General features: G+C 52.5%; 6 protein-coding genes across 6 annotated transcripts; 5 read left to right on the forward strand and 1 right to left on the reverse strand.

Annotated features, from left to right (window-relative positions):
* Nucleotides 1-75: 75 nt before the first annotated feature.
* P168DRAFT_290335 (phosphatidylinositol-3-phosphatase YMR1) lies at nucleotides 76-2,797 on the forward strand. The gene is made up of 3 exons (XM_024837186.1): nucleotides 76-241; nucleotides 338-820; nucleotides 878-2,797. Exons 1-3 carry the CDS (start codon nucleotides 218-220, stop codon nucleotides 2,645-2,647), a joined length of 2,277 nt encoding a protein of 758 aa, XP_024692846.1. The 5' UTR covers nucleotides 76-217; the 3' UTR covers nucleotides 2,648-2,797.
* Nucleotides 2,798-3,088: 291 nt separating this feature from the next.
* P168DRAFT_290336 (40S ribosomal protein uS3) lies at nucleotides 3,089-4,630 on the forward strand. Its single transcript, XM_024837187.1, has 3 exons — nucleotides 3,089-3,283; nucleotides 3,474-3,787; nucleotides 3,915-4,630. The coding sequence occupies exons 1-3, from the start codon at nucleotides 3,130-3,132 to the stop codon at nucleotides 4,254-4,256; spliced, it is 810 nt and encodes a 269-aa protein (XP_024692847.1). The 5' UTR covers nucleotides 3,089-3,129; the 3' UTR covers nucleotides 4,257-4,630.
* A 246-nt stretch (nucleotides 4,631-4,876) lies between these two features.
* P168DRAFT_310879 (phenylalanine--tRNA ligase subunit beta) lies at nucleotides 4,877-7,454 on the reverse strand. The gene is made up of 9 exons (XM_024839435.1): nucleotides 7,249-7,454; nucleotides 7,144-7,184; nucleotides 7,060-7,079; nucleotides 6,923-6,999; nucleotides 6,744-6,867; nucleotides 6,416-6,682; nucleotides 6,120-6,361; nucleotides 5,249-6,057; nucleotides 4,877-5,179 (listed from the first exon to the last, which is right to left on the reverse strand). The coding sequence occupies exons 1-9, from the start codon at nucleotides 7,299-7,301 to the stop codon at nucleotides 5,016-5,018; spliced, it is 1,797 nt and encodes a 598-aa protein (XP_024692848.1). The 5' UTR covers nucleotides 7,302-7,454; the 3' UTR covers nucleotides 4,877-5,015.
* Nucleotides 7,455-8,237: 783 nt separating this feature from the next.
* P168DRAFT_236367 (protein phosphatase 2A structural subunit TPD3) lies at nucleotides 8,238-10,611 on the forward strand (the record flags this gene model as incomplete). Its single annotated transcript, XM_024833518.1, has 9 exons — nucleotides 8,238-8,300; nucleotides 8,393-8,498; nucleotides 8,585-8,736; nucleotides 8,795-9,286; nucleotides 9,340-9,454; nucleotides 9,508-9,652; nucleotides 9,709-9,809; nucleotides 9,878-10,215; nucleotides 10,273-10,611. The coding sequence occupies 9 exons, from the start codon at nucleotides 8,238-8,240 to the stop codon at nucleotides 10,609-10,611; spliced, it is 1,851 nt and encodes a 616-aa protein (XP_024692849.1).
* A 505-nt stretch (nucleotides 10,612-11,116) lies between these two features.
* On the forward strand, nucleotides 11,117-12,263 carry P168DRAFT_253187 (putative metalloreductase Fre8). The gene is made up of 2 exons (XM_024834366.1): nucleotides 11,117-11,492; nucleotides 11,561-12,263. The coding sequence occupies exons 1-2, from the start codon at nucleotides 11,219-11,221 to the stop codon at nucleotides 12,121-12,123; spliced, it is 837 nt and encodes a 278-aa protein (XP_024692850.1). The 5' UTR covers nucleotides 11,117-11,218; the 3' UTR covers nucleotides 12,124-12,263.
* A 643-nt stretch (nucleotides 12,264-12,906) lies between these two features.
* Nucleotides 12,907-21,394, forward strand: P168DRAFT_310882 (putative capsule-associated protein CAP1; the record flags this gene model as incomplete). The annotated part of the gene is made up of 7 exons (XM_024839436.1): nucleotides 12,907-12,940; nucleotides 13,000-14,577; nucleotides 16,140-16,609; nucleotides 16,665-17,462; nucleotides 18,930-19,517; nucleotides 19,576-20,195; nucleotides 20,248-21,394. 7 exons carry the CDS (start codon nucleotides 12,907-12,909, stop codon nucleotides 21,080-21,082), a joined length of 4,923 nt encoding a protein of 1,640 aa, XP_024692851.1. The 3' UTR covers nucleotides 21,083-21,394.
* Nucleotides 21,395-21,562: the final 168 nt, after the last annotated feature.

Genomic DNA, 21,562 nt, shown 5'->3' on the forward strand with positions numbered 1-21,562 from the left:
ACCACCCGTTGTCGTCGTTGTTTCCTTTGAGATCTTTTTGTCCTTCTTCTCACCTCCAAGAAATCAACTCGACCATCGAGCTGCCCCACTCGTTTATTTACCTGGAATCGACCTAGTGCTTTACTGGGACACATCTACTATTTATCCATATTCCTTTGACTTTTGTGACAATCAGCCATGAAGAAGGTGATACGCATCTAGTAACCCCCCACACGGCATGGAGAAAACACGGGTCGCCAAGGTAGGTCTTACCCCCTATCTTTCATTGAGTACTTCTCAGCTCGAATGCTGCTCCGTTGAGAATCTGTTGACTGACTATCTATATGTATCGTTGTAGGTTGAAGATGTGACCTTGGCGCGCCGTGGCGAACAGGTCGTTGGCACACTCCACCTCACCCCTCATCATATTGTCTTTACAACCACCCCCCCGGCTGCCGACCCTACACAGCCCTCCAGCACCCCAATCAGGCCACGGGAACTCTGGATCTCTTTCCCTATCATTTCCTTCTGTATCTACCGCCCGACCCCCGCGGTCTCTCGTCAGCCGTCCGCAATCCGCATCCGATGTCGCGATTTTATGTTTGTCTGCTTCTATTTTGAAAACGAGACAAAGGCACGCGATGTCTACGAAAACATAAAGACAAGGACATGCAAGGCTGGGCGCGTTGACAAGCTCTATGCGTTTTCTTACCAACCGCCTCCCCCTGAGCGGGAGTTCAACGGTTGGGAATTGTACGATCCCCGCAAAGAGTTTGCTCGACAGGGGGTGGGCCAGAACGGGCGTGGTTGGCGGATCTCGACCATCAACTCGGACTATGGGGTAAGTGGTCCCAACTGGAGCCGAGTGACAAGAGGAGTATTGACCGAGGTCCGCTAGTTTTCGCCAACCTACCCAGCCGTCTTTGCCGTCCCGTCGACCATCTCCGACAACACGCTCAATTACGCCGGGCGCTATCGCTCCCGCGCACGAGTGCCTGTTCTGACATATCTTCATCCGGTGAATAATTGCTCGATCACGCGCAGCTCCCAGCCCCTGGTGGGTGTACGGCAGAATCGAAGCATCCAGGATGAGAAATTGCTGGCCGCCATCTTCTCCGCCTCCCGGTCTGAGAGGCCGTTGGCGAACGTCAAGCCCCCGCGTCTGGATAATGATTCGTCTGGATCGACTTCAGAAGATCCCTCCGGTAGTCCGGGCATAACTGAGCTGGGAAAGGCCGAGGAAATGGAGGATGAGATGCTGTCATCATCGTTCGAGGGAGAGTTTGGAGATAAGCCTCAGATCTACGGCGCCCAGCAGCATAATCTGATCGTCGATGCGCGACCGACTGTAAATGCGTACGCCATGCAGGCCGTGGGGCTGGGTTCTGAGAATATGGTCAATTACAAATTTGCTACCAAGGCGTACCTGGGGATTGACAACATCCACGTGATGAGGGACTCCTTGAACAAAGTGATGGATGCGTTAAAAGACTCGGATGTCACGCCGCTCGGTCCCAGCCGAGATCAGTTGGCGCGGAGCGGGTGGCTGAAACATATCTCGGGAATCCTGGACGGTGCCGGGCTGATTGCCCGCCAGGTCGGCCTCCAACATTCACATGTGCTGATTCATTGCTCCGACGGGTGGGACCGCACCGGTCAGCTGAGTGCCCTGAGCCAAGTGTGCCTGGATCCGTATTATCGGACAATGGAAGGCTTCATGGTCTTGGTGGAGAAGGACTGGCTCTCGTTCGGTCACATGTTCCGGCACCGCTCGGGCCATTTGAACAGCGAGAAATGGTTTCAGGTAGAGAATGAACGGATCGGAGGGGATCCCAATCGAGGATTTGGGGAGGGCGGCGGTGCGGGAAAAGCTATCGAGAACGCGTTCCTGAGCGCCAAAGGGTTCTTCAACCGCGATAATACCAGCCGCGATTCCCTTCACGAACCCGAAGGCGAAATGCAAAGCTATGATTCCGACAATCCTACCGCTAAGAAACCTAGTCCACCCCCCCGGGTAGCTCCCGCTGAGAAGGAGGTCACCAAGGTCAAGGAAACCAGTCCCGTCTTCCACCAATTCCTGGATGCCACCTACCAGTTGCTGTACCAGCATCCCACCCGGTTTGAATTCAACGAGCGATTCCTACGGCGGCTCCTCTACCACCTGTACTCGTGCCAATTCGGGACGTTCCTCTTTAACAGCGAAAAGGAGCGTGTGGAAATCCGTGCGAAAGATCGGACTCGCAGCGTGTGGGACTACTTCCTCGCTCGGCGGGAGGAGTTTTCCAATCCTCAGTATAACCCTCTGATCGACGACCATAAACGTGGCCAAGAGCGCTTGATCTTCCCCCGGCTCAAAGAAGTCCGATGGTGGAATGAGGCTTTTGGCCGGACCGACGAGGAGATGAATGGTGCGCGTGTTTACGGCGCGTCTCCCCCGACTGGTCCGGATGATCGCTCCGAGCCCGAACGGGCCCCGGTGCTAACGGGGATCGAGACCGCCCATCATTCTGTGGGCAGTGGGCCATCTGTTTCTGAGGTTGCGACGGGTGCTGCCCCAAGCGGAATCGCAGCAGTGACCTCCGGTATCTCTAGTCTTGTCATTCCTCAAAACCACGAAAACGAGCAAGAGCTCAAGGAAACAAGCCAGATGACCGTCGAAACACAGTGAGGAGACACGACCTGGATTTCTTGATTTAGCCAAGATTAGTTTTACGAAGTGATACGAAGAAACTGGTACGGGTATTGTTAGAAGTACATACAGCGATTACAAAGGCGGAGTCCTACTTTACTCAATGGAGCATTTTGCCCACCGATGGAGCCTATTACTATCTACAGTATACCTTGGATTGTCCTCGTGGACGGACGTCGGTTTATAGTTGACTAGAAAGAGAGGAGCTACGTAATTAAATGCCTGAGGCAGGAACAATCCCAAAGAGGGATAGCGCCCGAAAGCGAGAGAGGGTTGAGCCCTGCGCCAAGGAGCGGTGTGATTGGCCGGCGGCCCCACGAAATTTCCCTTCGTTTTACTCGCACTGAATCCGATTCTTTGATCGAATCGACCGACTTCAACCTCCGCCAAACTCAGTCCCCGGCCGTTTCGTCGACAAACCCCCTCCTCAACTCTCCCCCCCCACCAAAAATACAGCAATCATGGCCGCTGTCCAGGGAGTCATCTCGAAGCGCAGAAAGTTCGTCGCCGACGGTGTCTTCTATGCCGAGCTGAACGAGTTCTTCCAGCGCGAGCTGGCTGAGGAGGGCTACTCGGGTGTCGAGGTCCGTGTGACTCCTACCGTCACCGATATCAGTACGTCGCCCTGAAATTTCTATTGGATTTGTTTAGAGGGGGAAGTGGGATGATCGAAGGGAGAGAGAGGATCGAATTGGTGGAAGAAACGGGCGATCATGGGCCGGGCGTTTTGGAGACACCAAAAAAGAAGGAAATACATACAGGTTGTCGGAAAACTTTTGATGCTAACGGATGTCTTTCCTTCCAGTCATCCGTGCCACCCACACCCAGGAGGTTCTCGGTGAGCAGGGCCGCCGCATTCGCGAGCTCACCTCCCTCATCCAGAAGCGGTTCAAGTTCCCCGAGAACTCCGTCTCCCTCTATGCCGCCAAGGTCCAGAACCGCGGTCTGTCCGCCGTCGCTCAGTGCGAGTCCCTCCGCTACAAGCTCCTCAACGGTCTGGCCGTCCGTCGTGCCTGCTACGGTGTTCTGCGATTCATCATGGAGAGCGGTGCCAAGGGTTGCGAGGTTGTCGTGTCCGGCAAGCTCCGTGCTGCCCGTGCCAAGTCCATGAAGTTCACTGTACGTTTACCTGCATCATCGAACATTGCGACAACCGTGGTTGGAAGGAGAAGGATGGAAAAGATGCGCCAGTGTTGGAAAGATGGGTTGGACCAGAGAAACTAACGTGTGATGTTTGTGATAACAGGACGGCTTCATGATCCACTCCGGTCAGCCCGCCAAGGAGTTCATCGACTCCGCCACCCGCCACGTTCTCCTCCGCCAGGGTGTCCTCGGTATCAAGGTCAAGATCATGCGCGGCTCCGACCCCGAGGGCAAGGCCGGCCCCCAGAAGACTCTCCCCGACTCCGTCACCATCATCGAGCCCAAGGAGGAGCAGCCCGTGCTGCAGCCCATGAGCCAGGACTACGGCGCCAAGGCCATCGCCGCTCAGCAGCTCGCCGAGCAGCAGCGTCTTGCCGAGCAGCAGGCCGCCGAGGCCCAGGAGGGTGGTGCTGCTGCCCCTGCCGAGACCTTCGCGCAGGAGTAAATGCAAAGCCAAGTAGTTCGTTGAATATTATTCCCTTTTTTTTTAATTTAAAAAATGGAAAAAAGAAGAGAGAGGCTGTGGATTTTGTCACGATGTTAAGGCCCTGCTACTCCCTTTATTATTATTTTTTTTTATAACTCTCTCTCGACCCCGTCCCTGCACCTTAGACCCATATCCCTCATACCGACCGCAAACAAATAAAAAGAAATTTGTGAAACTTCAATTACCTTTTCTTTTCTCCGTTTTGGGGTGGTAGATTGGGATCTACGTACTGCACCTAGGTGTTGGGGTATAAGTATTCTACAGATTTGTCTTCGTCAACTGTGAATACGTAATAAGGTATATGACCCATAGCTTAATAGCTAGGAGCTATATGGATTTTCCATTATTCAATACCTACCTTATCTACAGTAGATTGACTCGCCCAATCAAATGACTATTTATGTGTCGCTAGTACAGAGTAGGTACACTTACTGACCCGGTGTGAGCATCGCTACCAAACCCGAGAATATATATCCGTTCACGAGCAACATATGCCAAACTTAGTTCCCCAGCAAACGCTATGAACCCAAGGACAGTACAGTAACCTCAATATAAAGATATATATATAAACCTTCCATGCATTCGTAAATTGACATTTTTTGCTTTTATGTTCTTTTAGGCTAGTTCTCGCATCACATCATCATCCCTTCTTTTTCTAACTTAACTTAAATCTATGCCAAACTAACTGGTTAACTAGTAAGTCTAACTGAGCTAAGCTCACAGGAAAGTCTCGATGTTGATCTCCAGTGTGCTGACGGGGTATTTCAGTTCGTAGTTTTCGAGCACCGAGGGATGCAGGATACCGAAGGCGCCGATGGTTTGCACCTTGCCGCCGATGCGGAGCTTGACGGCTGCGGCGTGGCCGGGGAAGTACGTGGCTTCTGTTGTGGGTTAGTTAGACTATGTTTTCATTGGGGAGGGAAGGTAAGATGATGAGTTGGTTGACTTACCCTCGAGCTCCTCGATCCAGTAGTGCGAGTCGCTGACGGCGGGGTTCTCCAGGCCCTCTTCGCCGGTGATGAAGGCGCTCTTGAGCATGGCCATGATGCGGTCCAGGAGGCCGTGGACGACTTCGAAGCCGCTGGTCTTGCCGCACCACGCGGCCGCGAAGTGGCGCTCGTTGCGGCTCTTCCGCTCCAGGGAGAGGTCCTTGTACGCCACGTCGCTGACTTCGAAGATCTTCATCGGCAACGAGTGGTGCTTGTTTTCGCGAATCGTCTTCAGAAGGCCCGGCAGCAGGCTCGTGCGCACCACCTGGAATTCCAGCGTCTTGGGGTTGGATAGCTTGACCGCCGTGTTGCCGTCGTCCTTGCGGTTCAGCCAGCCGAAGTTCTCGTCGTGCGAGCACAGGATCAGAGGCATGACCTCCGACCAGCCGGCCATGGCGGCTTCCATGCGCACAATATCCGTGAGCTTGTTAATCGGGAGGGGCTGCGCGACCGTGCCGGATTTGCTGGGGAAGGATCGCGGGAGGTTGTTGAATCCGTAGGCGATCGCGACGTCCTCCATGATGTCGGCCTGATGAAGCACGTCGGCGCGGGTCGGAGGGATGAACACGTCGATCATATCGGGTGAAGAAGCCGACGGTTGGGCGTCGTACGCCATCTTCTTCAAAAGCTCGCAGACCTCGGCGGGGCCGAGCTCGAGGCCACAGCACTCGTTGATGTAGGAAACCTCCGCTTGAGCGGTGCGAGGGGACATGTCTGGCGAGACTCGGGTCTCGTTGTTGTGATCGGAGACAATTTGGATCGGCTCAACCCTAATCAGAATAGTCAATCCATGTACTGGAATGGCGGGAGGGTGATGGGTTTGGCGTCTTACGTGAAGGGCTCAGCAACATGCTGGGAGAACATCGACACCAGGATTCTGTTCACAATCTCCACCTTGGTCTTGTCAAGGGCCGTGATCTCAATGAACACATTCTTGGTGTTGACGCTGATCTTCGAATGGTCGCCGTTGATGATAGGCGGAAGAGAGCAGACAGTCTGGTTCGCATCGTGAATTACCGGATAGACTGGCGAGTCGCGAATAATGTGAAGGAACTTGCCCAGATGCCTGTCTTTCTGCGATGGGAGTCAGCGTCCGTCGAAGGCCACCTCACTGTGCATGACTCATACCTCGTAAAAGGCCATCAACTCCTCGCCGTCCAATTCCTTGGTCTGGTTGAGCGGGACGAACTTGATATCCTTCGGGGGAAGGGCATCGTAGGTGAAAGGACCCTTTATCGTATCCAGATCGTGGGTGCCGATCGAGACCAAGGTTCTCTGTCTCGCGAGGTTTTGATGCAGCTTGTCTTGCAGAGCGATGAAGGATTCGTAGCCCGCCTGGGTGAAGGTGATGTTTCGCAGAACCGCACCAGAAACGAGAGGCCGGATTTTCATGGTCTGTCCCGGTATCTTAGTCTCGAATATCCCCGAATTGCCATCCAACTTTTGTGCGACTTACGTTTTCCTTGACAATGATCTTTTCCATCTGCGCCGGCTGGGTCAACCGGTAGTTCGGCAAGGGTTTCCGACCCAGGAAGATGTTCAGCATGAGGGAAATGCCCTCGAAGCACAGCAGGTCATATCTGTAAATCTCTCAATATCGCGCGATCTCTCGAGTCCGTCTCAGGGAGTGCGTACCGGTTGGCGGGGATCTCGATCTTCAACTGGGGCGGCTCCTGCTTTCCATCGACAATCGGGCGATCCGAGTTCGTTGTCTATATCGTTCTTAGCGAGTGTACTGACGACCGATCGCAGTTGGGGTGAGATTGAATTACATCTTCGTCCAGTTCGATACCTATATCACAGGAGACTGTCAGCGCAAACCCCGCGGTAACCCTTCGTCGGGGAAAAGAACGTACCGAATTCGAAGCACAACTCGTCAAATTCCTCAGTGGTATAGCTGTCGCCCGTTCGGATTAGCCCAAGATCTTACACAGAAAATATTCAAACATCTGGGGACATACTCGCGCCCGAGCTCCTTGAAGAGCGCGGCCTTATCGACCGAAATGGTGGGCATGGTGGGGAGTGTGGGATAGGTGACTCGAGTAGATACTCAGGACGAGACAGAAGGAATCAACAAGTCTATGACTGGCCCAGTCTCACCAAGACTTTCAAATATAAATAGCCAGGAGTGGGGAGGGTAACTTGTTCAACAATGGTGAAAGTCGAGTCAACGGGGGAGTCATACACCAACTAACTACTCTTTACTTCCTGCGATCAGTTTTCTTTGGGGCTTGACCCTCGATGCACCGCCACACATCACCCCTCCTTCGACCGCCTTACGTAGGGCACCAGCCACAGGGAAACCTCAGTCCAAAACTTGCCCAGTTTACTCCTCGGATAGACAGGAGGGAGAGATTCATCCTTCTCGCTGCTCTCTACAACTACATTGGAAAGATAAAAGAAACACCATCACTTCTTCAATTTACCACCACGTCCGAGGATTTTTATCTCTCGTGGTTCTACTTACCTTTTTTTGACTAATTACCTTATCTCACATTCCTTGAGGTTCGTTTGATCCATCTAGCCCCCCCCCCTCAATCCAATTGACCCAGAGAGGTCCGCCGCTAGTTGTTGCGTTGCTGGTGTCCTTGCGGCGGCGGCCCAAACCCCACGAAACCTCGCTCCGGGGACTCTCGCAGAGCATCCATATCCCATCCATCTTCTCCCCCATCCCCTTATCGACCTGTGCCACCAACACCTTTTGCGACCGCTAATCTGACTCCGATCCCGACTAGGTGCTGCCGTGTGTCATTGTCCCGTTTACGACAGCTCCTCGTCTCTCGATTCCTCGCCCATTCCCCCCCTCCCGAAGAATATTATCCCATCGTGTGTTCGCGTGAGGTCGGGCGTGAACTGTTAGTAGTAGCCTGACCGAGGACTGGGACTCGTCATATCCTCGCCGCTCGCTGCTTGTAACTGATCGAGTTTGATACAAAAAAAGTCCTGCGTCATGGAGGGTCAAGGTGATAACGATGAGCTCTACCCCATCGCCGTTCTGATTGATGAGTTGAAGGTAATCATCCCACCCTGGTGTCTGCGCTGTGGTCCCCTTACGACCCCACCCCGTGAAATGTCGGTGATTCTGACGGCGCTGTTGTCTTCCAGCATGACGATGTTCTTCTCCGTCTCAATGCCATCCACCGTCTTTCTACCATTGCATTGGCCTTAGGGCCTGAGAGGACCCGCGATGAACTGGTCCCTTTCCTTGACGGTTAGTCCTCCTGGAGCAACCCCCACGAATGGGAGGAGATGACCCTACGATTATCAAGCATCGTTACCTGATACCTGGGATTTTAGACTCCGTCGAGGATGAAGATGAAGTTTTGACTGCTCTTAGCGAGGAACTGGGCAACTTCATAGAATACGTCGGTGGTCCGGAGCATGGTCATGTACTTTTGTCGCCTTTGGAGAATCTGGCGGCCATCGAGGAACCCCTGGTTCGGGAGAAGGTGAGAACTTACATCTGACAACATGGACGGATGGACCGGTAATAACGAGAACGAATAGGCTGTCGAGTCCCTCAACAAAATCGGCGAGGAGCTATCCGCCAAGCAAATCGAAGAGTACTTCGTTCCGATGGTCCTCCGCCTGTCGAAAGCCGACTGGTTCACCTCGAAGGTTTCCGCCACCGGTCTCTATTGCGCCCCATACAAGAAGGCTCCCCAGCCGCTCCAGCAAAGCCTTAGGCAGTACTTTGGGGGTCTCGTGCACGATGAGACCCCCATGGTGAGAAGACAGGCGGCAAACAACCTCGCCAAGTTTGTTGCGGAAATGGATGCGCCCGTGGTGATCGAGGAGATGATACCCCTGTTCCAGTATCTGGCGAACGACGACCAGGACAGCGTGCGGTTGCTTACCGTCGATATTCTTATTGCGATCGCCGAGCAGATTCCCAAGGAACAGCAGCCCAGTCACGGTATTCTGTTGACGTCCTTGCGCCACCTGTTCGAGGATAAGAGCTGGCGGGTCCGATACATGGTCGCGGATAGATACGAAAAGGTGCCCTTTGCATTACATCCTGTTCTGCATGTCTGTTACTAACACGACTGTAGATTGCTAAAGCCGTTCACGAAGAAGTGGTGACTCGAGACATGGTGCCGGCGTTTGTGAAGCTGTTGAAGGATACGGAAGCGGAAGTCCGCACGGCGATTGCTGGCCAGATTCCCGGTATGTATCTCACCGCTTCCTGTAAGTGTAACCAGCGACTCATTTCCCGGCAGGCTTCTGTAACTTGATCGACCGGGATACCCTGCTCAATGAGATCATGACGAGCGTGGAGGATCTGGTGTCCGATCCGTCCCAGCACGTGCGTGCGGCACTGGGTACTCAGATCAGTGGGCTTGCCCCGATCCTTGGGAAGGAAGAGTCAGTGCAACCTGATTTGCTGAGGTTAACAGATGGAGTGACTGACTGGATTATAGGACTATCGCCCATCTTCTTCCAATGTTCCTGCAGATGCTGAAGGATGAGTTCCCCGACGTGCGTCTGCACATCATCTCCAAGCTGGAGTTAGTGAACAATGGTAAACCAAGATTTCTACCTTCTACGGTGCCCCCACTGTCACTTGATCGATATCTAACCCCGTTCTAGTCATCGGCATCGATCTGCTGTCGCAGTCACTGCTGCCGGCCATCGTGCAGCTGGCGGAGGACAAGCAGTGGCGCGTTCGCCTTGCCATTATCGAATACATTCCTCTCCTTGCCAGCCAACTCGGTGTCAAGTTCTTCGACGAGCAACTGAGTGACCTCTGCATGGGTTGGCTGGGCGACACCGTCTTCTCGATCCGGGAGGCTGCTACTCAGAACCTGCGGAAGCTCACGGAGGTGTTCGGAGTGGACTGGGCCAAGGAATCGATCATCCCCAAGGTCATGGCGATGGGACAGCATCCCAATTACCTCTACAGGATGACCACCTGCTTTGCCATCTCCGTACGTGCATTCTATAACGTGCCCCACGACCCCCGACCGTTGGACTGACTCTTCTAGACCCTTGCCCCCGTTGTCACCCTGGAAATTATTGAGAACTCGATCCTTCCGATCTTAGAACGACTTGCGGCCGATGAGATCCCTAACATCCGATTCAACGTCGCCAAGTCCTACGCCATTATCGTTGACACGGTGCGTCGTCTGCCGGCAGAGGGAACCATCTCGGAGCAGGATAGACTTGCCAAGTCTCCGACACCGTCGCCTCGAGGCCAGGAGCTCATCCAGCAAAGAGTTGTTCCCAGCCTGGAGAAACTGCAAGAGGACGAAGATGTTGATGTGCGATACTTTGCTACGACTGCCGCAGGCGGCCACGAGGAAGTCATGGAGACTTCGCCGTAGGCTCTCCTCCCCCTATATCAAGTGCACCAACTCCAACATGGATTACCGTCTCAGTGTGATTAAGGAATGAATAATATGGATACTGAAGCTGCTTTGGGAGGAATTCTCTACTTGTATCCTCTTAGAAAGAGTTCGAGAGTCTGACTGGGACGACTTGCTTCATGGCGCTCTGTTTTTCTTCCGACTAAATGTAGAGGTCTGTGGTCCATGGTGCCCAAGTCCGCAAAAAAAAAAACAAAAAAGCCTTTTAAGACCCTGGCTCTGCACGTTCGAAGATAGAGGGGGCTTGGGTATGATGTCTTACGAGCCATAAGTAAATATTTACAGAAATAAACCAGTTGTTTTGAATCGCGATGTAGGAATTGACCACTGCCTGACCAAGCCTTACTAAATCGACCGCGGCTAGTGGCCGACGCGGACGCGACGATTTTCATCAACCCACTTGTAAACGGTCTATCTAGTTAGTATTATAGATACGTTGGTATACTTAATTCTTCTATTGTCTTTTGTCTGTCTTTTCATTGTCTACCCTTCCTTTCGAAGACCTCGTCTATTTCCACCTTTCAATTCACAGCTGCATTGTGAGGTTCCTTACCCACCAAGACCAATGTCATTCCCGTGGCATTTCGTCTCCGTCTCCACGGAAGCAAAACAACATCGACGAGAGCTCTTAGACCTCCGCGGATATTATGCTCAGATCTCCGTGGTGCTAGCCATTGTGTCTATCCGACTATACAATCTCCGACGCAAGCCTGCTGTTCTGCGATCATGGTGGGATGCGCCGCCCTTTCCGGGATGGAGGGAGACTCGCAGGCAATATGCTGTTTGTCTTGTCTGGCTTGGATGGCTGGTTGGGCTTTCTGCGTGGAATACGGGTGATGGTATGATTTCTTCTCATCCCCTATTCAATGCACACCCCCGACATACTATACTAACATGATATGAGCAGACTATCTACACCTCACCAAAGCCCTAGGCCACATCGCTCTCTCTCAGCTCCCAGTACAGGCACTCATGTCACCAGCCCTCTACCCAGAGGCCTCAAAAGCGGCCTCGCCGTCCCTAATGGCTGTAATGACAGGCCTACCGCAGCCCTCAATCACACCCATCCACCGCCTCTTCGGCCGCATCGTAATCGCGCCTCTACTTACCGCCCACGCAGCGCTCTACTTGAACTTCTTCTCGCAGTCGGCTCACCCGGAGTTTGGCACCCTGCTCGCGAAGCGTCTGCTCGACGAGGACGTCCAGTGGGGCATTGCCGGCTTGACTATGCTGGGTGCTGTTTTGGTTTTTGTGAGGCCCGTGGGGCGGACGACGCGCTGGTGGTTGTCGTTTTCGCCGGGTTGGTCTGTGCAGACTAGACGGGAGGTGTTTTATACGGTGCATGTGCTGGTTGTTGGGATGTTTTGTGGCGCGGCTTATTGGCATGTTGAGTGGGCGAGGGGGTTTGTGTTGCAGACGTTGGGGTGCGCTGTTGTTAATTATGTTTGTTGTTCGGTGTTGGCGAGGTAGGTATATCCCTATACCCCGTGGTTGTTATCTGTTGCTAGACTTGTTGGACGGTGGTTTGTGGATTTGATTGGATTAGTACATTAGATGGTGGATTGGTAGGATCTTAGTAGGTGTATATACAACATGTATTTGGGCTTGGTTGCTTAAGTTTCGCACGGGAGTACTACTATCCTGCAAGACATTGATTCTGTTGTTTTGGCTACTCCTTTGGGAAATTCCAACACTAGCTAGAGAGAATTGATTGAGATACAACATTAGATCAGGGCCGGGAGAGGATCGTACAGATCTCTGGGGAGTGACGTTTTCGGCCATGATCCACAGCTAAACATAGTATACTTACTTGATCCAGAGCGCAACAACCTGATTTCTACAATATCTTGACCATATTTAAATGAGACTACAGCCCTTGAACTTACTGATCAAATACAATAACCCTCATAGTTGAAAAATAGATGTATCTCTTGGCGGTGTACAAGTCTCGACCGGGCGATTGCAGCTAACTGAGTCGGTCTAGTCTCCTGTTGCCCTGGATTCCTCAGGACGACGAATCGGGAAGGTGGCCAGGTAAACAACGCCTTTGGACCCTGCACTCCTCCCCCATGGACTTTCTTTACCTCCTTCTCTTCGATTGTCTTGTTTGGCATGGTCTAGACACAAACGACGGACACTAATTGATTCTCTGTTAGCTCCATGAAGTTACACAAATAGCTCATCTCGCTGCCAACCATTATTTCGGGTTTATGCGCCCGCGGCTCATACAAATACCTATCTAGTCTCCCCTCGATGGCAGCATGCGGTCCCAACGCCTTTCGGCCCTGTTAGTGCTTGCCACTTTTATCGTCCTCTCCATATATTTCCTGAACGGATCTCCACCAGCGGACGATGTTCTGATCTCATCGCCCCTTCCTTCCCCTCACGCCGATCCGACCCCGCCGCAAGAAGAAGTCACGAACGACTCAAGTGATCGCAAAAGTGCCCAGAAGCACCACCCTGACACCAATCATCCAATATCGAGTCTGGCTCACAATGCGGCGCAAACGTTTGATCAGACGCGATCGCGCCAGTCGACATCGCTCGCTGAGGCCGTTAATGAATACCGTCGTCGCTACCACATGCACCCGCCACCGCACTTTGATAAGTGGTTCAAGCTGGCTCGTTCGAGGGGCGTGCAGATGATTGATGAGTACGATACGATCTACCACTCGCTGTTGCCGTTTTGGGGTCTCAAACCGGCGGTGATCCGGGACCGCGTTCGGGAAGCGCTGGGTTATGAGAATGCCGTGCTGGGGGTGCTTATTAGAGACGGCAAGGTTACTTTAGTTGAAGGCGGTGGTGATGGGAAACAATGGCAGCGGGATGCGACGGTGGAGATGATGAAGGACTTTGTTCAGTATTTGCCGGACATGGATTTGGTGTTTAATAGTCATGATGAGCCTCGCGTCATTGTGCCTAGCGAAGATCTGCGGAGGCTGGTTGATGTGGCTAAGGACCATGTCATTCCTAGTGCTTTTAAAAACCAATCTCCTACGAATGCGTGGTCGGGGAGGCCTGCGGACGTGAACAAGGGTGATCGCATTGATGAAGTGCGGAAGAGTCGTTTCAATCGATATGCACATCAGCCCACTTGGACTGACTCCAGAGCCTCTTGTCCCGCGGATAGCCCGTCCCGCTCTCTGGATGAGAATGAACCTGACAATGTCGATGCCTATGCGGATGGTGAACTGGGATTCGTTTACAATACGACCGCATTCTCTGATATCTGCAACACTCCTTCTCTGCGCGATCGATACGGTTTCTTCGAGAGAGCCAATGCCTTCGATGTCGTCCACGATCTGTTCCCCGTGTTCTCGCAGAGCAAACTCTCCAGTTTCCAGGACATCCTCTATCCTAGTCCGTGGTACTGGGTGGATAAGGTGCCGTACGAAGCCGAAAAAGATTATACTTGGGACGAAAAGATGGACAAGATGTACTGGAGAGGATCGACGACCGGCGGGTATTCGCGAGGAGGCGGGTGGAGGCGCCAGCACCGGCAAAGATTCGTCGGCACGATCAACGCCCTGAACGATACCAAGGTTCTGGCGAAGAGCGAGAAGGGCTTGTGGGAGTCAAAAGAGGCGCGCCGGGAGTCGTATCGGGACCTGTTTGACGTGTGGATCACGTATGTCGGACAGTGTGACGAGGATGACTGCGCCGCCCAGAGAGAGTACTTCCAGATCGGCGAGCAGACCGGCCAGCAGGATGCCTGGGCTTACAGGCACCTGGTAGACATTGACGGAAACGCTTTCAGTGGTCGGTTCTACGCGTTCCTCCATAGCAACAGTTTGGTACACAAGGTTGCCATCTTCCGCGAATGGCACGACGAATGGATCAGGCCTTGGGTGCACTATATCCCGCTGAGCCTGACAGGGGATGAATACGTGGAGACCATGCGGTATCTAGCATCGGAGGACGAAGGCAAAGCTCTCTCCGCTAGTTTGGCGCAACAGGGCCAGACCTGGGCGCAGAAAGCACTGCGCAAGGAAGATATGGAAGTGTGGTTGTTCCGGTTGTTATTAGAGTAAGTTCATCCCTGCATAGTTCCTGACTGGTCTGGATCACCGTCTGACATGATTTCCATAGGTATGGACGCCTTGTGGATGACAATCGAGAAAACCTGGGGTTCTTTCTTTGAGCTGCATTGAGTTTGGATCCGTCGGTCGAGCCGGTCGGCGTACGGCTTCTATTTGTTCTCTACAACTGTGCTATGTATGAATATCTACTGGTGGATTGTGTGCATTTACGGGATGCGTGGCGTTTGGGATTCGGTTTCTGCTTCATGGAACTTGTATATTCGTTGACGCTAAGGTAGACTGCAGCTGACGAAGTCGGCAAACTGGCCTTGATATACTGCTTTGGTAGTCTTTGTTGACATTTGTCTGGTATCTTCATTTTATCGAGTACCATAACATTAGTAACAATATAGTCAGTCAAGCTATCAGCTGGCCCTCTGACAACTGAACCGCATGCGGATGTCCACACCTACCTCAAGGCTACCTACTCAAGAACGTTCTCATTTTACGAATAAGTATTTAAAGAAAGCCAACTATGGATCCTCAACGCATCCAATCAATCAATGGATCATAAACCCAACTACTACCGTACCTCTCTCTGTCTCTGGTTATAGGTATCGTCACATGTCGCCGCTGAGATCATCATCCACCAATACCAACCGCCATCCGAGGACCCGAACAGGATCAACCATACTCATTGGCTCTGATCCCAACTGCCACTACCAGCCTTCCAACCGTCTTCCTCAGAATGAAGCTAAACCGGATGTTACTAGGTTGGTGGGGCCCTTGAGTCGGGTTTAAACGTCTGTAGGTTTGTCGGTAGCTCGTGGTCATGTGGCGGGGAGCTAGCTAGCTCTTCTTTTGAGTCTACTTATTTATCCATCTTATCTGCCTGATTCTATATTCGTCTATCGTCGTTCAATGTTTGTTCCATTTATTGTGTAATGTCCAACATTGATATTGACCTCGTCGCACTACGTCAGGCTCAGCAAATTACCTACCTACCTACCTACCTACCTAATTAACAGATCGGGTGGAGTCCATCCATCTCATCCCCACTTTTGATATAATAATCACTTTATCATATCTGCCACGGCAGTCTTATTTATTGATTACTTGGCTGTCGGGAAAATTTCTGTCAATCTATTGTATTTCTTTTGCGACATTGTTTAGTTCAACTCCGTGAGCGAACCGGTTCGCTCAGGCGCAGCTAGCATAACACAGCATGGCTAACTCAATATTGCGCGCGCTGGTGTGGGCCGCGGTTCTTGCGTATGGCGTTTTCACGATGGTTCTGTATGCGGTTCAGGCTCTTGTTGCGGGGTATCTCTTTAGGAGGACGAGTGAGAAGGAGAGCTTGGAGTTGCAGCTTGGTGAGTTTTCTCCATTTGCGACTGTTCTTCTGTTGTCGCTTATATGACGCACGTTGATGGGTCTGGCTAAGCTAACATACAATACTCTGCGCAGCTCGGAATACGTTCTGGGATCTATCGAAGAAATGGTCGGGCCTTTCCCATCAGATCCTCACGCTGCGAAACGGGTTCAAATTCCACTACGTCTGCAACGACCTTCCCGGATCGGACGGTAACACGAAACCGCTGGTCATCTTCATCCACGGCTATCCTGACAGCTGGGCGATATGGCGCTACGTGATCAGCTCGGCGTCGCTGCAGCAGACGGCTTCGATCGTTGCTGTCGATCTCCCTGGTTTCGGAGGTAGTGAGGGGCTGGATAAATACTCGGCGACGAGCGTGCTGGAGAATCTGACGGAGTTTATCATTACGATGAGGATGCAGTATGGGGTGGAGAATGATGCTGGGATTCGTCAGAAGCCTACTGTTGTTGTTGCTCATGATTGGGGTTGTGTTATTTCTATGCGTCTTGCGGCTGAGGCGCCGGAGCTGGCTGATCGGTTTATTCTGAGCAATGGCCCTTTGGTAAGTTTATATTATCATGAGGGAGACCCCGTCCATGTTCTAACGGGTCAACTAGATCGGTCACGTCGTCTCTAATGTCCGCCGTCGCGTGTTCTCGGCTGTGAAGATAGCCAAAACGGCGCTGCGGTCTCCCGTTCGCAACTTCTGGGTGTTCGGCAAGGCTTTGGGGACCCTCAAGCCCGTCTTCCTGCAATTACTCCTCTCGGGATACATCTTCGCTTTTCAGCTGCCTATGCCCCTCGTCAGGTACCTCGGTGAAGGCGGCAACCAGTCATTCCTCAAGCTCTGCCACAAGGTCTCCCATGGGAACTCCAAGTTCACATCCCAGCACGCCGCAGAATGCATGGCAAGCACGATGGGACCGTCCGTCGAGGAATGCAAGACCCAGACAGACAACGGCGACAGCTATGCAGAATCCGTCAAAGACCGCGCTCTGTCGAATTTCACCCACATGACCAGCTACTACCGCGATGGCTGCGCCATCGCCCACTGGGACAAGTCCGTCGAGACCATCGCCGCGCTACACGTTATCTCGCAAGGCGAACAGTCCCCGCGGGGCAACAGCGGCGCGGGACTGTTCAACGAGGGTCCGCCCGGGGCCCTCCGCGCGCGTGCGACTCTCGTGTGGGGGAAGAAAGACTTTGCGTTGAATGAGCATATCTGTCTCGATGGGATCTCGGATTATCTTGGGACTGATAGCCAGGTTGTCGAGCTTGGCCACTCTGGTCATTTTACGCCCTTGGAGCAGGAGAGTCAGGTCGCGTTGGAGAAAGTCGCGGAGTGGGCTGCTAAGGGCGAGCGGGAGGATATATCCACTGTTCTTCAGGACTGTTATCCGGATGCTGTTGTTAAGGTGCGAAAGTGAGCTCGTTGACGCGGGGACTGTGCGTCTGAGCTAGCAGGGGTGAGGCGACCATTTCGGTTATGTCCTCGACGACTTGATTTTTCTGCTGTCTGCTGTCGATTGTTTGGGTTTTGGCTGGACTTGTAAACTTGACTGCTTCTGCTGGCTTCGGGAATCGTGAATAACCGCTGGTTGTGTTTGACTTGGATGCGTCTGTGCTTGAGCGAGAATTCTTTCAACTTTTGGGCAGACAGGGTGTCTGCCCTTTTCGTGTCTTATCTTAGAGGTTCTTATTTGGCGAAGTATATGTGTATAATGATTTATTAGCATGAACAATGAGCAATGTCGTGACAAGGAGTGGATACTCCGAGACAGTTGGAACGCCAAGCGACAATCGTTTCTCATCCTTTGTCCATTCATGGTAAGTCCGTCTAGAAGCTCCGAAAAGGTTGACGGATGTCTCAGCTGGGATCATTTGAAATAGGAGCTTGGGCAATTAATCCGTGTGGACCGGGATGGCGGCCTCGTGCAGCAACAGCGTCTTGTTTCCGCTCGGCGCTTCTCTCTTTTCAACTCTTCTTCCTCTCTCCCTTTTTTCCTGATCTCGCGTTCTCCGGGTACTCTTTGAGGTACTTAATACCTAATTTCCCAGATTGTGTAATATCTTTTCGTCAAGGTATTGGCTGTTATTCTATCTTCCTTGAAGCTCCTTACTTCAGATAGTACTTGTTTTGCCCGTCGAGGAGCCCTTCTTTCTCCCAAGAGCTTGGGATTCGTATCGTGATCAAGTTCAATCAATACCTCTATCGGCGCGATGCAGAACTTACAGATTATACACACGCCGATCAATTGACCATATTGTTGCCACTGATTTGGAGCGCGTTGTTGTTATTGCGCTGTGCTGACGCGGGCGGGGTCAACGTCACTGCTAAAGAGGGGAGAGCCGGAGCTTCTTGTTCCATTGCTGCGCGTGCCAATTCCTTCCTCTTGGTCCCTTTCTCTTCTACCTCCCTCGACATCTACTGTTGATTTACCATCTATATCGAATCGCACCCAATTGCCCCAATTTCCCGGGGATCGGCGTGGTGACAGCGCCCGCTCGTTGCAATGGGGTCCGACGGGAGTGCAGTTTACTGCACTGTAAGTTTTTCTCCCTCGCTGTTTGGTCCCTCAATGGCATCGCAGAAGAGTGCTAATTGTTTCTCAGCTTCTTTTGAGTGACAATTATCTTCCTGGTAAATAATTGGTAGATATCTGGCTGCTGCCAAACCCTGTACACTCTAATTCCTTGAATCTTGCTCCAGGTGCCATGGTTCTCGCTCATTCGCTGCGCGACAATAAATCGAAAGGGAGGCTAGTCGCTCTGTACACACCAGATACCTTACAGCCGACTACGATTAACGAGCTCCAGGTGGGTGTCTTCAAGCTGCGGAGCGCCCTATCTCCACGAGATGTACTGACCTGGCACCGCGAAAGACTATATACGATGAGATCATACCCGTCCACCCAATGACGAACAACACTCCCGTGAACCTCTGGCTCATGGACCGCCCGGATCTAATCTCCACATTTACCAAGATAGAGCTGTGGCGCCAAACACAATTCAAGCGCATCGTATACATCGACTGCGATGTTGTGGCCGTCCGCGCTCCGGACGAGCTCTTGGAGATGGACGTCGATTTCGCGGCCGCGCCGGACGTCGGGTGGCCGGATTGTTTCAACAGCGGCGTGATGGTGCTGCGACCCAACCTGCAGGACTATTTCGCCCTGCGGGCGCTGGCCGAGAGAGGGATTAGCTTTGACGGGGCTGACCAGGGGTTGTTGAATATGCATTTCCGGGAATGGCATCGGCTCGGCTTCACGTATAACTGCACACCCAGTGCGAACTACCAGTATATTCCGGCCTACAGGCATTTCCAGAGTACCATCAGTATGGTCCATTTTATCGGGGCTCGGAAGCCTTGGAATATGCCGAGGCAGCTGCTTCCACTTGAAACGCCGTATAACCAGTTGCTTGGGAGGTGGTGGGCCATATATGATAGGCATTATCGTCCTGTGGTTAATGTGAGTGTTGGGTTGGTCTTTGATACGACGGGTTTCTGGGAAGCTAATGGTGGCTTAGACACCGTTTTCACAGACGGATAGTACAGTTGAATCTCCTAGGGATGATGAGACTGCAGGCTCCCACGCTGTTGCGGAGCCGCCAGCCGTACAATGGCTACCGACTATTCAGGTCAAGCCAGCAGAAAGCACTGATGAGCCACTCCGAGAACCAGAGGTCCAGTTCCAACCGGAAGATTCTATAATTAAGCACGGAGAACACCGTGTCCCTCAAGAACAGATCGCATTCAGTACAGACGGGGCGTCTTTCCAGGAAGAACCACCAGCCCCTGCTGTAGAAACTGTCTCCCAAGAGGAACAGTCAACCCCCGTGGCAGAACAAGATATAATCACTCCAGCACCGGTTCGAAGTGCTGTCCCACAATACGTTCGTGGAGAAGAGCATATCTCAGCATACATACAGCCACACGCGGAGACAACCTTCTTCGTTTCACAAGCTGATCCTATCTCTTTAAGACGGGAAACGAATGTACCCCTCCCCCCTTTGGAGACACCAGGCACCTCGCAGCCCCCGTTCTATCAACAGCCAGCAGAAGCCGTGCCTGAGCCCGCGGAACCGCTGGTATCAGGACCTCCTACACCAACTTTTGAGCCTCCCAAAGCAGAATGGGATGCCTCCAGGTGCGTTGCCCAACGTTACAGATGAGAAGTCACAAGTGCTTACACTGCATAGGGAGCCTCCACCGTTGAACTCGAAGCCCGAGGGAATTGCCTTGAAGCAAAAGACGTATGAAATGTCAGAAGACCATCAGCTTTTCCAACCTCCTCCATCCTACCCAGAGGCCCCAAAAGGCATGTACTACGAAGTTCCGCGAGAGAAACCGGCGCCCCAGAAAGTCTCTCAAGTGTTTCCATGGGAAACCCATGCGCCTGCACCGACGCGAGTCTTCCCGGGCGAAGAGCAGACCATCACTTCGCAGGAAAGGAAACCACCCACTTCATCTATAGAGTCTCCGACTGAAGTATCCGGACCATCCACAGCGCGCTCCTGGACGTCCTGGACAACCGAGGAGCCCCCCGTCTCCTGGGACAGCTACACCCGGTCCAACGCCTGGGACGAGGACCCAGACATTCAAAAATACATCCACACCATCCAACAGGCCCGCAAAGCAAGAATCCAGGTCATCTCAGGCACCCAGGCTACCACCGGAGGCCAACCCGTCGCGACGCAAACAACGCCCCCTTCCGGACAGGAAATCTCACCCCCCAGCAACCGGATAACCGATTTCCCCAGCGCAACAGAACGGCCCAGCCTCCCTGTCACCCCAGCGCCCATCCAGAGACCAGCAGGCGGCGGCAGCCCTCCCCAGTGGCACCAGTTACCATCCGCACAGGGGGTACCGAACCAGGAGGAATGGGTGGGTGTCACGGTTGGAGCGTTTTTGCACCTGCTGCGAGTGACGTGCTTATACAGGAACTTTATAGAATCCGTTGGTCCGCCTCGAAGAGCTGCAGCAGCATCAGTCGGTGATCTTGGAGCGGCCCGAATCGCTCCAAGAACGAATTGAGAGGGCGGGGGTTGTTGGGGGGCGGAGGCGGATGGATCCTTAGTTTTGAATTACTTTCCTTTTTTCTTCCGTTGGGAATTTTTTGAGGAGGGAGGGCTGGACTGGACCTGAATTGGACCTGGAATGATTGTGTGTGTGTGGTTTGTTTGCTCAGTCGAGTTGATATGTTTTCTTTCTTTCTTTGCCGTCTACATCTGCTCTTTGAGACTTTTTTTCCTTTGTTGCTATTTGGTGTCTATATGAGCGCCATCTGTATATTATGTACCTGGATAATTTCTCTTCCTCGTCTGCTTGTTGGCTGCTTCCTTTTTCTTCCTTTCCTCCTTTCGTGCACTAGGGCAATATACGATATACGATACTAGATTGTCTGATATGAGAGCACGTTACTCTAACCTCCTTAGTTTCAGCAGTCTACATTATATTATATACTGTGTCTAGACGACAATCATATCTATTGATGATAAATTGTAATAATAATGG

Source organism: Aspergillus campestris, assembly GCF_002847485.1.
Source record: "Aspergillus campestris IBT 28561 chromosome Unknown P168scaffold_6, whole genome shotgun sequence".
NCBI classification, from domain to species: domain Eukaryota; kingdom Fungi; phylum Ascomycota; class Eurotiomycetes; order Eurotiales; family Aspergillaceae; genus Aspergillus; species Aspergillus campestris.

What these genes read in the sequence shown, in the direction of transcription:
- P168DRAFT_290335 (XM_024837186.1), top strand. Translation starts at nt 218, where the DNA reads ATGGAGAAAACACGGGTCGCCAAG. An exon ending in AGAAAACACGGGTCGCCAAG is followed by an intron (nt 242 to 337) that starts GTAGGTCTTACC and finishes GTATCGTTGTAG; the next exon opens with GTTGAAGATGTGACCTTGGC. An exon ending in CCATCAACTCGGACTATGGG is followed by an intron (nt 821 to 877) that starts GTAAGTGGTCCC and finishes GAGGTCCGCTAG; the next exon opens with TTTTCGCCAACCTACCCAGC.
- P168DRAFT_290336 (XM_024837187.1), top strand. Translation starts at nt 3,130, where the DNA reads ATGGCCGCTGTCCAGGGAGTCATCTCGAAGCGCAGAAAGTTCGTCGCC. An exon ending in TCCTACCGTCACCGATATCA is followed by an intron (nt 3,284 to 3,473) that starts GTACGTCGCCCT and finishes CTTTCCTTCCAG; the next exon opens with TCATCCGTGCCACCCACACC. An exon ending in CCAAGTCCATGAAGTTCACT is followed by an intron (nt 3,788 to 3,914) that starts GTACGTTTACCT and finishes TTGTGATAACAG; the next exon opens with GACGGCTTCATGATCCACTC.
- P168DRAFT_310879 (XM_024839435.1), bottom strand. Translation starts at nt 7,301, where the DNA reads ATGCCCACCATTTCGGTCGATAAGGCCGCGCTCTTCAAGGAGCTCGGG. An exon ending in AGATCATTGTCAAGGAAAAC is followed by an intron (nt 6,683 to 6,743) that starts GTAAGTCGCACA and finishes ATACCGGGACAG; the next exon opens with ACCATGAAAATCCGGCCTCT. An exon ending in AGTTGATGGCCTTTTACGAG is followed by an intron (nt 6,362 to 6,415) that starts GTATGAGTCATG and finishes CTCCCATCGCAG; the next exon opens with AAAGACAGGCATCTGGGCAA.
- P168DRAFT_253187 (XM_024834366.1), top strand. Translation starts at nt 11,219, where the DNA reads ATGTCATTCCCGTGGCATTTCGTCTCCGTCTCCACGGAAGCAAAACAA. An exon ending in TGCGTGGAATACGGGTGATG is followed by an intron (nt 11,493 to 11,560) that starts GTATGATTTCTT and finishes TGATATGAGCAG; the next exon opens with ACTATCTACACCTCACCAAA.